Genomic DNA, 16,589 nt, shown 5'->3' with positions numbered 1-16,589 from the left:
CTGAGGACACGGATGGAAGAAGTGGGGGACTGAGGACACGGATGGAAGGAGTGGAGGACTGAGGACACGGATGGAAGGAGTGGGGGACTGAGGACACGGATGGAAGGAGTGGGGGACTGAGGACATGGATGGAAGGAGTGGGGGACTGAGGACATGGATGGAAGGAGTGGGGGACTGAGGACATGGATGGAAGGAGTGGGGGACTGAGGACATGGATGGAAGAAGTGGTGATGGGAAGGATCTGAGACATTCGATTAAAACCGCTGCTAGAATAAAACTTTACTGATCGGACCTCCATGAATTCGAATTCAATACTCCTGATGTTAAGGAAAAATATTGCAACCTTTTAAAAAAACATTTCTGTGCTTTTCCGTATTTTAGGTTGGTGATAGGGATCCTATAAGCCTTCTTTTATGACAGGTTAAGTAATACTCTGCTGTGGCCACTAGGTGTCAGTGTCTTACCTTAGTGTCAGCACTGTTCTCGGTGGTGGTTCCGCAATCGTCAGGCTTTACCAGGCCGGGGATTAAAGCCGTATTACAGCCGAACTGTTTCAGCCGAGCTTTTAATACATTATTCTGGAAAGTCATTTCTGCCATACGGGCTGCGATGCTGTCATTACACAGGGAGGTGTCGTCTGTCCCCGATTGCTGCTCTCTATGATATTCATCATCCTGGAGGTCCCTGTGGGAGGGGTGGGAGGACTGAGAAGAGGTAACAGAGGCTGAACTCTGCCCCTTCCTCCCAGGATCTGGGGTCATTCCCGTTCTCTGCTCCGCGGGAGAAGAGTCAATGCTGCGGGTCTCTGCAATGTCTTTAGATAGGGGGCGCTCTATCACATTCCCTGTGGAAGACCTCAGAGTTGCATTCTGTACTGTGAGAAAAGGAAGGAAGAAGGAGAAGGAATTATCGTTTCTTCATTTAGACATTTTTCATGTTTAAGGACATTTATGTTTTCATTACATTCCTAATGGTGGTGCACTGAAATCAAAATCCCCGTGCCGAAACAGAATTCAGGATGCACCTGGCAGAAAACCAAAATGGACAGTTTAAATAAATAAAATAAATAAATAAATAATGTTTTTGCATTGAAATGAATGGAACGCAATGTTGCACAGAAGTCAATAGGGGCCCTCGTTGCACTGAAATTTAATTTCTACTTGTAACTATTAAGCGAAAAAAGTCAGACGATCTGTCATCCGATTTTTGGATCGTGTGTACGGCCATTACTTTTGCAGGATAAGTTTACAGATTTGTATAGAAGCTCCACAATTAATGATTTCTATAGGAGGATTACTTTTTAGCTATAAATAGAGCGATATAAACTATCCAGAACTAGCAAGAGCCGACTGTCTTTGTCTAGATCAGCGATCACCCAACTGTTGCCATTTGCTTGCCTTTATTCAGCCATTGACACCAATGATGGGGCACTATTCCTCCCACTGACACCAATGATGGGGCACTATTCCTCCCACTGACACCAATGATGGGGCACTATTCCTCCCACTGATACCAATGACGGGGCACTATTCCTCCCACTGATACCAATGATGGGGCACTAATCCTCCCACTGACACCAATGATGGGGCACTATTCCCACCACTGATACCAATGATGGGGCACTATTCCTCCCACTGACACCAATGATGGGGCACTATTCCTCCCACTGATACCAATGATGGGACACTATTCCTCCCACTGATACCAATGATGGGACACTATTCCTCCCACTGACACCAATGATGGGACACTATTCCTCCCACTGACACCAATGATGGGGCACTATTCCCACCACTGATACCAATGATGGGACACTATTCCTCCCACTGACACCAATGATGGGGCACTATTCCCACCACTGATACCAATGATGGGACACTATTCCTACCACTGATACCAATGATGGGACACTATTCCCACCACTGATACCAATGATGGGACACTATTACTCCCACTGACACATTTTCTGCTCCCGCTGACCAGTCTGTCCCTCCTAAAGTCTTAAGGACAGCAAACTGGCCCTTTCTTTAGGAAGTTTGGAGACCCCCTGCCATAGACTGAACACTGCTGCCACTACTTTAGATCTACCCATGTGTAAGTAGATGTATTTATTCGGATTGGTCATACACCGGGTACATACATGACAACTGCTCTTCGTACTCCTTCCGGGTTCTCTGCCGGGGTGGAGACAACAAGATGGCTGGCTGAAAACCAAGCAGACTGCCCACATCCACGCTGTGTTCTACAGGGTTGCCTCTAGGGGGAGCCGGCAACTTCTTTTCTTCCTCCACATCTTGCAGACCTATGAAAAGTATTAGGAGAATATATAAGGTGCATCATATAATAATTTTTATAATATAAAATTAACTCTAATTAATATAATTATTTATATTATAAAAAAAAAAATACATTTAAAAATAACGAAATAAAAAATAAAAATTTGAACGCTTTAATTAATAAAAGGAAAAAAAAGAAAAACAAAAATAAAAAGGGACATGATCAAGCCTCAACTTAACAATCCTGGCTTTAAAAAGAAATGTATTGATTTTCCTTTTTTAACCACTTCCATACCGCATGAATTCCAGCACTCCTCTCCTACATGTAAAAATATTTAATTTTTTGCTAGAAAATTATTTAGAGCCCCCAAACATTATATATAGTGCTAGAATTATTGTTCTCACTCTAACATTTGCAGTGATACCTCACATGTGTGGTTTGATTGAAGTTTACATATGTGGGTGTGACTTACGTATGAGTCTTCTTCTGCGTGCGAGCTCACGGGACAGGGGCGCTTTAATTATTTATTTGTATTGTTTATTTTATTTTTTTATTTTTACACTTTCCCTTTAATTTTTTTTTTATTTTTTCTGTTCACTTTTATTCCTATTACAAGGAATGTAAACATCCCTTATAATAAGAATAGCGCGTGACAGGTCCCCTTTATGGAGAGATAGGGGGAGGGTCTATAAGACCCCATATTTCTCCTCCAGGCTGGAAAGCATCAGATAAAAAAAAAAACAATGAACGATCTGATGCTTTCTAGCCGAGTCTCCGGCTTTGTTTACTTTGTGACGTCATAACGTTGCTCCGGGGCCTCTGAGTCATAGAGATTCCCAGGGACCATCTGTCCCTCGGTTTTCTCCATGACTTCCTTCCGGCGCTGGCAGATTCCTTATATGGGTGACACGGGGGAGCCCGGAGAAGCACCGGAGGGCGGCAGGAGGAGCACGGGACGGGAGAGCCTGGTGCTTCTCCGGGCTCTCCTGTGCCACCCAGAGAAGGAATCCGCCAGCGCCGGAAAGGAAGTCATAGAGAAAATCAAGGGACAGAAGGTCCCCGGGAATCTCTAGGACTCTGAGGCCCGGGTGCGACGTTATGACGTCACGTCCGGGCGGCCGGAAGTAAACAAAGCTGGGGACTCGGCTAGAAAGCATCAGATCGTTCATTTTTTTAACAGCCTGCAGCTGCACCCATCATTCAGATATCACCACTGAAAGTCGAGGACGTCATAGGACGTTGGGTGGTATGGAAGCGATTAATATATGTTACGTTACTTTAGAGCAGCGTTTCTCAACTCGTGTCTTCAAGGCGCCCCAACAGGTCATGTTTTCAGGCCTCCCATTATTTTGCACATGTGATTTGATCAGTTTCACTGCCTTAGTAATTCTCACAGCCGTTTCATCTGAAGGAAATACTAAAAACATGACCTGTTGGGGCGCCTTGAGGACTGGAGTTGAGAAACACTGCTCTAGAGACAGTTTGTTACAAGCACAGCAATTAAAAAAATAAAAATAAAATGAAAAAATAAAATAGTGAATGTGCTTATTACATACAGACACAATGGAGAGGACGGAGGCGATAAAAAGGTTGGACTTGATGGACTTGTGTCTTTTTTCGGCCTCACCTACTATGTACCATGTACCTTTCCTCCACATCGGTCACACTCCACACCGACACATCTGTATCGAGTAAAAGTAGCTCCGCCGGCACTTTAATAGAAAGCTAAAGCCGCAGAACGTATCTGCCCCATTACCAGTGTCAGCAAAATCAATACTCAACTGAGTAAGACAGACGATCGAACACAGCAAACCTGCAATATCCTCCCGGAAAGGAACAGCAAACGATACAAAAGGAGATCTCTCACTATTCCATATCTACCGAACCCCTTCCATACTGAAACCCTTCCATACCGGGCCCCTACCATACTGGGCACCTTCACCCCCCTTCCTGCCCAGGACAATCTCCAGCTTTCAGCGCTGTCACACTTTGAATGACAATTGCGCGGTCATACAACACTGAACCCATATGGAGTTTTTATATTTTTTTTTTCACACAAATAGAGCTTTCTTTTGGTGGTATTTAATCACCACTGGATTTTTATTTTTTACTAAATAAATGAAAATTTTGAAAGAAAAAAACAAAAAACAAAAAAAAACAAACAATATGCATTTTTCTTTGTTTCTATTATAAAATTTTGCAAATAAATCTCTCTTCATAAATTGAGGCCAAAATATATTCTGCTCCATTTCTTTGGTGAAAATAACCCAAATCAGTGTATATTATTTAGTCTGTAGGAAAGTTATAGAGTCCACAAATTATGGGATATTTATCTGAAAATCGATCAATCCTGATGTACTGCCGACTGATTTCATTTGAGGCCCGAAAACACCAGGGCAGTACAAATACCCCCCAAATAACCCCCTTTTTGGAAAGTAGACATTTGAAGATATTTAGTAAGAGGCATGGAAAGTTTTTTGAAGTTGTAATTTTTTTGTCACAATGTTTATGAAAAAATATATATTTATTTATTTTCATAAACATTGTGACAAAAATATTATATATATATATATATAATATTAAGAGAAAATAGGGGTAAATGGCGCTCCCTAAGAGGGGGGGGGGGGGGGTAGTGCTATGTAAGTGTATAACCAAAACACCTAAGAGTGTGGTGCTGTGACCTCATAAACATATGTGAAACAGACCTTATGTAAATATGTGTGTATCTCAATACCTTGTCAAATAAACATAGCATCAATACCTGTTAATGAAAAAATGTGAACAAATACCACTAAAATAACAAAAATAGTCTAATATAGCAGTGGGAGAAAATGTGACCATCAAAATCTACCCCTGCTGGCCCACAATATATGCGTTGGTCAGCAGACAATATAGAACACGTGATAATAACCTTATCCAATCACAGGGCGGGTTTCTTAGCAACATTGTCCCACCCAGGATCTGCCTAGATGTGGAAGGGGTACCAGGAGCTGGTGAGTGGGGACCCTTGAGGGGGAACCCGGAAGTCACCGGATATTGACTAAGCACAAGAGTCACGTATTTTTTATGAACACTTTGCAATCTGGAGCTTCACTTTTATTTTTTATTTTTAGCGTTTATTTTTAGCTTATATTATTTTTGACTTTTCTTTATTTTTATGTTTTTTTCACATATATATCTGATGTGGAGTATTGTATTTAATACTTACCTTTACTGGAGTGGACACTCATCACGTGGACTTATTATCTTCACACGTTCTATATTGTCTGCTGACCAACGCATATATTGTGGTCATAAATGGTCACATTTTCTCCCACTGCTACATTAGGCTATTTTTGTTATTTTAGTGGTATTCGTTCGCATTTTTTCATTAACAGATATTGCTGCTATGTTTATTTGACAAGGTATTGAGATACACACATATTTACATAAGGTCTGTTTCACATATGTTTATGAGGTCACAGCACCACACTCTTAGGTGTTTTGGTTATACACTTACATAGCGCTACCCCCCCCCCCCCCCTTTCTTAGGGAGCGCCATTTAGGGGATTCAGGGGAGGCTGCATACCAGTTTTATCGGAAGCGTGGAAACCTAGTCCATCTTTATTTTTATATATATATATATATATATATATATATATATATATATATATATTATAAAATATATCATATTAAAAAAAAATATACACACATACACATATATTTCTTCACTGTCACCAGTGCACTACAACGTGATCATATAATGGGTGTGGCAGTGATCAGGGACACTAAACTGGTGACAGTATGTAAAAAAAAAAAAAAAAATGAAATGCTATAAAAAAAAACTTTCACACAAACCAAAAATATTCACGTATTTTAAATTGTTTTTACCAAAGACGTGGCAGAATTCATTATGGCCCAAATTTATGAATACATTTGATTTTATTGGATATGTTTTAGAACAAAAATAGAAAATATTTGTTTTTTTTTTTCTAAATTTCTAGTAAAATAAAAAATCCAGTGGTGATCAAATATTACCAAAGTAAAGCTCTATTTGTGTGAAAAAAAATGATATAAAACTTTCATTTGTGTACAGTGTAACATGACCGCGCAATTGTCAGTTAAAGTAGCGCAGTGCCGAGTAGTAAAAAAAATGGCCTGGCCATAAAGGGGGGTAAATCCTTTCGGAGGTCACCTGGGTAATGATGAGGGATCGCCAACACCTAAAAGTTATGACAAGAAGGATTCCTCTCTGCAAAAAACAACATTAGGATTGCATGTGCTCAGCTCTCTCACCGATACGTATGTACAATTCTTTGTATTCTGTTCACCCAATTGTAGGAATCACCTTGGAGGGGGGGGGGGGGGGGGGGTCTATAGAAATAACTCACCGCGCTCAGTCACCATACTCAGCGATCGGCCAGACGATGAACTCTCCAAGGTTCTTCTCTGCTCCGGTTTGGCTGCGGGAGGAGACGAGGAGAGATCAGACATCACCTGCTGGCTGAGCTGTGAGGGAAAGACAACAAGAGAACAAAGTCAAAGCAATTTGGAACAATTTTCATGCATTCTGTAGCCGGCAATAAATTCATTCCGATCCGCCACAAAGTTATAGAATATTTCTCTATATAAACCTTCCTAAAATCCCCGACACTGCCAGAGGACTCCGCCCCTTCCTCCATCTCAGGGGGCTCCAAACTCCTCAGTACGAGGGGCCACAGAGTATAATATACAAATATTCACAGGACACAAAACAAATCCGTTTTATAAATGGATGAATACAATTCAAACAAACGAACATGTTCCAAGAACTAGCTTTATACCAGAACCCCCACCACATTACATCAGAGTCCCCCCCTTACATCAGGGTCCCCATCAGAATCTCCCCCTTACATCAGGGTCCCCATCAGAATCTCCCCCTTACATCAGGGTCCCCATCAGAATCTCCCCCTTACATCAGGGTCCCCATCAGAATCTCCCCCTTACATCAGGGTCCCCATCAGAATCTCCCCCTTACATCAGGGTCCCCATCAGAATCTCCCCCTTACATCAGGGTCCACATCAGAGTTCTCCCTTACATCAGGGTCCCCATCAGAGTCTCCCCCTTACATCAGGGTCCCCATCAGAGTCCCCTCCTTACATCAGGGTCCCCATCAGAGTCCCCCCTTACATCAGGGTCCCCATCAGAGTCCCCCCTTACATCAGGGTCCCCATCAGAGTCCCCCCTTACATCAGGATCCCCATCAGAGTCCCCCCTTACATCAGGGTCCCCATCAGAGTCCCCCCTTACATCAGGGTCCCCAGCAGAGTCCCCCTCCTTCATCAGGGTCCCCCCTTACATCAGGGTCCCCCCTTACATCAGGGTCCCCAGCAGAGTCCACCCTTACATCAGGGTCCCCATCAGAATCTCCCCCTTACTTCAGGGTCCCCATCAGAATCTCCCCCTTACATCAGGGTCCCCATCAGAATCTCCCCCTTACATCAGGGTCCCCATCAGAATCTCCCCCTTACATCAGGGTCCCCATCAGAATCTCCCCCTTACATCAGGGTCCCCATCAGAGTTCTCCCTTACATCAGGGTCCCCCCTTACATCAGGGTCCCCATCAGAGTCTCCCCCTTACATCAGGGTCCCCATCAGAGTCCCCTCCTTACATCAGGGTCCCCATCAGAGTCCCCCCTTACATCAGGGTCCCCATCAGAGTCCCCCCTTACATCAGGATCCCCATCAGAGTCCCCCCTTACATCAGGGTCCCCAGCAGAGTCCCCCTCCTTCATCAGGGTCCCCCCTTACATCAGGGTCCCCCCTTATATCAGGGTCCCCAGCAGAGCCCCCCCCTTACATCAGGGTCCCCAGCAGAGCCCCCCCTTACATCAGGGTCCCCAGCAGAGTCCACCCTTACATCAGGGTCCCCAGCAGAGTCCACCCTTACATCAGGGTCCCCAGCAGAGTCCCCCCTTACATCAGGGTCCCCATCAGAGTCCCCCCTTACATCAGGGTCCCCATCAGAGTCCCCCTTACATCAGGGTCCCCATCAGAGTCCCCCCTTACATCAGGATCCCCATCAGAGTCCCCCCTTACATCAGGGTCCCCAGCAGAGTCCCCCTCCTTCATCAGGGTCCCCCCTTACATCAGGGTCCCCCCTTATATCAGGGTCCCCAGCAGAGCCCCCCCCTTACATCAGGGTCCCCAGCAGAGCCCCCCCCTTACATCAGGGTCCCCAGCAGAGTCCACCCTTACATCAGGGTCCCCAGCAGAGTCCCCCCTTACATCAGGGTCCCCATCAGAGTCCCCCCTTACATCAGGGTCCCCATCAGAGTCCCCCCTTACATCAGGGTCCCCATCAGAGTCCCCCCTTACATCAGGATCCCCATCAGAGTCCCCCCTTACATCAGGGTCCCCAGCAGAGTCCCCCTCCTTCATCAGGGTCCCCCCTTACATCAGGGTCCCCCCTTATATCAGGGTCCCCAGCAGAGCCCCCCCCTTACATCAGGGTCCCCAGCAGAGTCCACCCTTACATCAGGGTACATTAAGGTATGTAGTGAAAACAAACCGTTTATTTAAGCATTTCACTAACATGGTAATGAGAAGGAAAAGGAAAAAAAACAGGAAGAATAAAAAGCAGATTAAACTTTAGCTTTAAAAAGAACTCTGTAAATCTAGGCACTGTTTAAAGCACATGGGATATTCTCAACAAGTCCAGCTGGAATTTATAAAAGAATGAAATCGGAGATTACCGGAGACATGGAGACGTTTTCTTTCATGGAGAGGATTTCAGCTGTAAGCGCATCAATCAGCTGCCTCTGCTCAGCGAGCTCCTCCTGCAAACGCTGACGCTGCAGAATTTCCTGATGCAACCGCCGGTCCCCCTACAAGAATGAAATACGACATGAATGTGACATGACCCCTCATCAGAAATATATCACACAGCTCAAGCTTTATATCCATTCAGAGCGATTGGTAATCGATGGGACAATTTATCAGCTCACCAAACCGTCTCCTATGCTGTGCCTTACAGAGGTATCATTATTTGTATATAAAAAGCACCTTTTACAAAAGTCATCATCATCATCATCAGTAAAAGAGAACAAGAAGACCTGGACAGCCGCACACCGGAATGGATAAATCCGTCTTTTTATTCAAAATACAGAATCATGGGGTACACAAAACACGACTGTGGGGTGGTACAAGAATAGCTGACGCGTTTCACACTTACACCAAGTGCCTACTCATCATCAGTAGTACCGTGTTTCCCCAAAAATAAGACCTAGCATGATTATCGGGGAGGGCTGCAATATAAGCCCTACCCTGAAAATAAGCCCTAGTAAAAAAATGTAATCCGTTTTGTAAAACGATTATAACAGTATAATTTGTCTCCCTTTGTAACTGTATTATAGAAAATACCTTATATACAGAGCCGCTGACCCGCCAGGAGTCTCCTCTCCTCCAGGCTGATGTCTGCGGGCCCTCCCTCTGCAGGGCTCGGAGCGGGGTGACGTCAGCGGGGATCTCGGAGTGGAAAAGAAGAGCTCAGGCAGGTCACGTGAGCGCCCAGCGGCGCTGGCAATAAGGTATTTTTCATAATACAGTTACAAAAGGGAGACGCACTGCACCTTATACCATTATAATCTTTTTATAAAATGGATTACATAATTTTATATGGACTTTAACCTCTTGCTTACTGGGCACTTAAACCCCCTTTCTGCCCAGACCAATTTTCAGCTTTTAGCGCTCACTCTTTGAATGACAATTGCACGGTCATATAACACTGTACTCATGACATTTTTATCATTTTTTTTTCCACACAAATAGAGCTTTCTTTTTTTGGTATTTGATCACCTCTGCGTTTTTTATTTTTTGTTAAAATTTTTTTTTTTTTTAAAAAGACCGAAAATTTTGAAAAAAAAATAACAAAAACAGTTTTATATTTTGTTATAAAATTTTGCAAACAGGTAATTTTTCTCCTTCATTGATGTACACTGATGAGGCTGCACTAATAGGCACTGATAGCCTGCACTGATGGGCATTAATAGGTGGCACTGATGGGCTGCACTGATAAGGCGGCACTGGTGAGCACTGATAGCTGGCATTGGTGGGTAGCAGTGATGGTCATTGGTAGGCAGCAGTGCTAGGTGGCACTGATGAGGCACCACTGGTGGGCATTGATAAGTGTCACTGGTGGGCATTTATATGTGGCACTAATTGGTGGCACTGATGGGCACAGTTGAGGTGGCTGCGCCTCTTCCTTTTTGGGACAGATGTCCCTTTCACAGAAGCCGGTGATCGGCTTTTTTTTCCTTCTCACGGTAACAGCGTGAGGAGAGGAAAAAAAACGTTTACCGATCTTCTGTTTACATCGCATGATCAGCTGTCATTTGTTTAGCAAAAAATAAAAACCCCAGCGGTGATTAAATACCACCTAAAGAAAACTCTATTTGTGTGAAAAAAATGATAAAAATTTCACATGGGTACAGTGTTACATGACCGCGCAATTGTCATTCAAAAAGCGAATGTGCTAAAAGCTGAAAATTGGCCTGGGCAGCAAGAGGTAAACCCCCCCCAGTAAGCAAGTAGTTTGACAAAAAACCTGGAAGCGGATTCTGGTTTCTATGGAGCTGCAGCAGATTTGGCACGCTCTGGTTTTACTAAATCTCCCCCCTGTGGGTGGTCAAGTCTTACCTCCTTTAGATAACACACCAGCCGCCGTATGGAGCCGACAAGAGACATGGTGAATCCCGTCAACCCCTGAGCCTTTGGCAGGGTGTCCACCTCCCGGCCCGTCTGCCTCTCGTAGTCCTCCAAGTCCAGCTCTACTTCCTGCATCATCTGGCTCAGGACATCCAAACTGGACTGGCTGCAACTGGACAGTTCACAAGCCGAGGACGCAGAACCGGACTCCGCCCTGCGATGAGTGGGGGGGCGCAAGGAGCGTTTTTTCTTACCTTCAACAAAAACAGGAAAATTGTTTCACAAATCACAGAACCGTGCTGAGGTTCTCTTTACAGAAGAAGTATCGCTGCAAATTCACAATCGTGGTTGAATCCTACAGGGCAGTGTTTCTCAACTCCAGTCCTCAAGGAGCCCCAACAGGTCATGTTTTCAGGATTTCCCTCGGATGAAATGACTGTGGTAATTACTAAGGCAGTATAAATCAGTAAAATCACCTGTGCAAAATAATGGGGAGCCTGAAAACATGACCTGTTGGGGCGCCTTGAGGACTGGAGTTGCTCTAGGGGACCAAGGGCTTGTAGCATTTGATCCCTAATGATCTGCGGTTGCTGAGCATGTTTGGTTGACAGTGCGCAACCCACCATCCCACCGGACATGGACTACGGTGCTCAGTAGGGAGGTCTGAGTGACAGCGGTCGGCTCTGGCAGCAGTCACGAGCGCTGTCATTCAGCATCATATATGGGCATTACCTAGACTGGTACTTAGATGGTGGCGCCCTCTTCTGTTCTTAAGTACCTAAGGAGATCCGTGTGTAAATCACAGCCCATCTAGGGATGCCCAACCCTGCCAGACAGACATCCTTACAACAGGGAATTTGGATATTTGAATAACTCCTCCCAAGAGCCAGCCCACCGCTTGCATCACAGCTGAGGGCTCTTGAGAGGAGGGATGTTTTCTGCAAACTATGTACAGACACCTGCAGGCCCCTCCCACCAGCCACGATCTACCAACATTGCATAGAGAAGTACAAATCAATCAAGTACAAATGACATCACTGGGTTTAAAATAAAGGTATGCACTGAAAACAGAAAAGGTTTTATTCACCCAAGCCCAATCTTGATCCAGCAAAGTGCACAAGATCGGAGGCTCTGCCTCTCTCCCTCCTCATTGGCTCAGAGACAGCAGCGGGAGCTGCTGCCAATGACAGCCAGTGACAAGAGAGCGTGGCAGAGTACCACTGTCTGTGTCAATAGATGCAGACAGCGAGGCTCTGGAGCGTGTCCGTACGAGTGCCCCCATAGCAAGCGGCTTGCTATAGGCGAACTCCGCGGTGGGGGAGGAGCCAGAAGCACCAGCGGGGGACCTGAGAAGAGGAGGACTGGAGCTGCTCTGTAAAAAACTATTGTACAGAGCAGGCAAGTATAACATGTTTGTTATTTTAAAGAGGAGGTCCGCCCACCCCTGCAAAAATTAAAAGCCAGCAGCTACACATACTGCAGCTGCTAAATTTTTAAATTAGGACACCTAACTGTCCTGAAGTCCAGTGATGTTGGCACCGCAGCTGATGCTTCCATCAGCTGTCAGGTGCTGCGGCCGCCATTGCGGGTAAGGGAACCCGGCACTGCAGCATTGCGGCTTCATGACCGGGTGCCTACTGCGCATGCGCAAGGCACCACTGCGCTCTCCTAATGGCCTGGCAGCAGGGGAAGGAGGATGAGGGAGCCGAGCCGCTGACGTAATTCGCCGCGGCCCTGTCTCCCGGAGGTGGGGAACTTCCGTTCCCCCCGACAGGGGCCAATTGTGGCACCGGAGGGGGGGGGGTTGACAAATGAGCGGAAGTTCCACTTTTGGGTGGAACTCCGCTTTAAAGGAAAAAAAAAAAAAAAAAAAAGAAAAAACGTTTACTTTCAGCTTTGAGGTGTGATAGCTGTGCCCCCTTTGGGGGGAATTTCCCTCTATCATGCCATGGGGAACAGGAAGTAAAAGGTAAACCACCATAATATACATTTGTCTTGGTACTCCCTTTGCACAATATTGCAGGGCCCTCACCTTTTGCCGGCACCCGATGGTGATTTGGGGGGTTGGGGTTCAGTATTCTGCCAATTACACATTTTGGATCTTCAGGTTCTTCTTGCTCTTCCTCCGTCAGGCGGGTTTTGACCTTCTTTACAGCTGTGGTGGCGTTTAACGCTATAGAAAAATGTTAGGGTAAAATATATTCATTTATTTATAGCCTCATAACCTACCGGCATACTACTTTAACCCCTTCGCGCAGACCGCACACATATACGCAGCCTCATTGAAGTTTTTTTTTTTTCTTTTTGGGACCGCATATATGGGTACCTCCCTTTGTGCTGGGAGCGCACTCCCAGCACAGAGACCAGGCTCTGACCGAGGGCCCCGGGGTCTCCCACTAAAGATCGGGACCCGCGACTGTCAGTTCCGGGCCACCTGATCGCTGTGATACCCTCTGATTGGCTATCACAGTGATCAGTCTCTATGAAGCCTCTTCTGAATGAAGAGAATGATACATTGTATCTTCCTTCTTCTTGCAGAAGAGGAATTGTAAACAAATCAACAAGGACGTATTAAAAAAAAAAAAAAAAAATCAAATTTAAAAATAAAGAATAAAAAAGAAATTAACAAAGTAAAAAAAAAAAAAAAAACAAGATTAAAGGTTGCCGGGGTTATTGTTCGGGCTCTTTCACACAGGCGGTCCACCTGACGGCCTCTGCTTTGCTCAGCGGGGGGGGAAATCGATCCGCTGATCCCCGCTGAGCAGGCGGATAACAGGTCCGTCTCCGCTCACTGTGCAGAGACAGACCTATCAGAGTCCCGCTCTCTTCCATGGGGGAGATCGGATGAAAATGGACCGACTGGCTGTTTTCACCCAAACCAATCCTTCAGACGGATAGAAAATAGGGTCACCATCCCTCTGGGATTTCACGGACAGGATCAGATCGGATAGCGGCGGACATCCACCGCTTCATAGAGGTGAGAGGAGCGTCCGATCAGGTGCACCTGAAAAACTGACTGGTGGACCTGATCGGAAAGCCCATGTGAAAGGGGCCTTAGGGTCAAGGTCGGGTTCAAAAGGTCACGGTCGGCATATTTTGTGTAAAATTAAAAAATACATATTATTTTAAATTGGTATCAGTGTCTGTTAGAGCCCTTTCACACTGGGGCGGTGGGGGAGGCAGCGGCAAAGCACCGCTATTTAGGCAGGCGAGGGGCACTTTTAACCCTCTAGAAGGGGTTAAAAGCACCCGTGTAGCGCCGCTGCCGAAGCACTTTTCAGGTGCTTCGGCATTGCTGCCCATGTATTCCAATGGGCAGGGGCAGTGGTGGAGGAGCGATGTATACACCGCAAACAAACCGCCCCAAAGATGCTGCTTGCAGGACTTTTTCTAACATCCTGCAAGTGCACTGCCTGAGTGTGAAAGGGTTTTCACACAGGGATTACAGATGAGGCATTTTTCAGGCGCTTTACAGGCGCTATTTTTAGCACTAAAGCGCATGAAAAACGCCCCTTAGTGTGATAGGGCTCTTAGTATCAGTGGGATAGGGGTCTTAGTATCAGTGGGATAGGGCTCTTAGTATCAGTGGGATAGGGCTCTTAGTATCAGTGGGATAGGGGGTCTTAGTATCAGTGGGATAGGGGGTCTTAGTATCAGTGGGATAGGGGGTCTTAGTATCAGTGGGATAGGGCTCTTAGTATCAGTGGGATAGGGCTCTTAGTATCAGTGGGATAGGGCTCTTAGTATCAGTGGGATAGGGCTCTTAGTATCAGTGGGATAGGGCTCTTCGTATCAGTGGGATAGGGGCTCTTAGTATCAGTGGGATAGGGGCTCTTAGTATCAGTGGGATAGGGGTCTTAGTATCAGTGGGATAGGGGTCTTAGTATCAGTGGGATAGGGGTCTTAGTATCAGTGGGATAGGGGTCTTAGTATCAGTGGGATAGGGGTCTTAGTATCAGTGGGATAGGGGTCTTAGTATCAGTGGGATAGGGGTCTTAGTATCAGTGGGATAGGGGTCTTAGTATCAGTGGGATAGGGGGTCTTAGTATCAGTGGGATAGGGGTCTTAGTATCAGTGGGATAGGGGTCTTAGTATCAGTGGGATAGGGGTCTTAGTATCAGTGGGATAGGGGCTCTTAGTATCAGTGGGATAGGGGCTCTTAGTATCAGTGGGATAGGGGTCTTAGTATCAGTGGGATAGGGGGTCTTAGTATCAGTGGGATAGGGGGTCTTAGTATCAGTGGGATAGGGGGTCTTAGTATCAGTGGGATAGGGGGTCTTAGTATCAGTGGGATAGGGGTCTTAGTATCAGTGGGATAGGGGTCTTAGTATCAGTGGGATAGGGGTCTTAGTATCAGTGGGATAGGGGTCTTAGTATCAGTGGGATAGGGGTCTTAGTATCAGTGGGATAGGGGTCTTAGTATCAGTGGGATAGGGGTCTTAGTATCAGTGGGATAGGGGTCTTAGTATCAGTGGGATAGGGGTCTTAGTATCAGTGGGATAGGGGGTCTTAGTATCAGTGGGATAGGGGCTCTTAGTATCAGTGGGATAGGGGCTCTTAGTATCAGTGGGATAGGGGCTCTTAGTATCAGTGGGATAGGGGCTCTTAGTATCAGTGGGATAGGGGGTCTTAGTATCAGTGGGATAGGGGGTCTTAGTATCAGTGGGATAGGGGGTCTTAGTATCAGTGGGATAGGGGGTCTTAGTATCAGTGGGATAGGGGGTCTTAGTATCAGTGGGATAGGGGGTCTTAGTATCAGTGGGATAGGGGGTCTTAGTATCAGTGGGATAGGGGGTCTTAGTATCAGTGGGATAGGGGGTCTTAGTATCAGTGGGATAGGGGGTCTTAGTATCAGTGGGATAGGGGTCTTAGTATCAGTGTGTTTTAGGCAGGATAAAAGAAAAATGCAAAATACGCACCATTGTTTCTGGGCTGCACTACGGGTACAAACAACAACTAACATCCACATATGTGGTATCACTGCAATAGTCAGGAGCAGGAGAATTAATTTTGGGTTGTTCTTTGGTGGTAAATTATGATGATAGCAAAAAATATATAGCCAAATAAAAAAGAAAAAAATATTTATTTATTTTTACTATTTTGAGCCAGTTTTCCTTTGACGATATCGAGAGAGATATAGATATCGAGAGATAGAGATACAGTGGAACCTCGGATTGCGAGTAACGTGGTTAATGAGCGTTTCGCAAACCGAGCACTGTATTTCTAAAAATCCTAACTCGGTTTGCAAGTGTTGTCTCGCAAAACAAGCAGGATTCAGGCCAAAGCAGTGTGCAGTGCCGCTTCTGGCCTGAGGTGGGGGGCGCCGGCGCCGAACGGAAATGCACGGAAAGGCCCGAGGACAGTTCGGCTGACCTCGGCAAACCTCGGAAAGGCTTGTGAACGGAGTCTTTCCGAGGTCAGCCGAAGTGTCCTCGGGCCTTTCCAGCCGTTTCCGAGGCTCTCCGGCACCCTCCCCCGCCTCTGGCCGCATGCGGCATTGTATTCGATTGAAGTCAATGTGGAACAAATTATTTTCGTTTCCATTGACTTCAATGGGAAAACTCGCTTTGATATGTGAGTACTTTGGATTACAAGCATTCTCCTTGAACAGATTATGCTCGTAATCTGAGGTTCCACTGTATAGATA

At 45.8% G+C, this 16,589-nt stretch overlaps 1 protein-coding gene across 2 annotated transcripts in view; it reads right to left on the bottom strand.

Moving 5' to 3' along the window:
* SPICE1 (spindle and centriole associated protein 1) overlaps positions 1–16,589 on the bottom strand; it is an 86,146-nt gene that overhangs the window by 12,478 nt on the left and 57,079 nt on the right. For both annotated transcript variants that reach the window (XM_073617454.1, XM_073617455.1), the window contains exons 9-14: positions 12,975–13,115; positions 10,934–11,196; positions 8,992–9,123; positions 6,648–6,765; positions 2,141–2,302; positions 465–874 (exon numbers count right to left, since the gene is read on the bottom strand). In XM_073617454.1, the coding sequence (XP_073473555.1) occupies positions 465–874; positions 2,141–2,302; positions 6,648–6,765; positions 8,992–9,123; positions 10,934–11,196; positions 12,975–13,115 (1,226 nt within the window). The remainder of the gene's footprint in view (positions 1–464; positions 875–2,140; positions 2,303–6,647; positions 6,766–8,991; positions 9,124–10,933; positions 11,197–12,974; positions 13,116–16,589) is intronic.

The sequence above is a fragment of the Aquarana catesbeiana genome, linkage group LG02 (assembly GCF_042186555.1).
Source record: "Aquarana catesbeiana isolate 2022-GZ linkage group LG02, ASM4218655v1, whole genome shotgun sequence".
In the NCBI taxonomy this organism is placed as follows: Eukaryota; Metazoa; Chordata; class Amphibia; order Anura; family Ranidae; genus Aquarana; species Aquarana catesbeiana.
The sequence above is the reverse complement of the archived record's forward strand: the minus strand, read 5'-3'. Positions and strand labels throughout refer to the sequence as shown.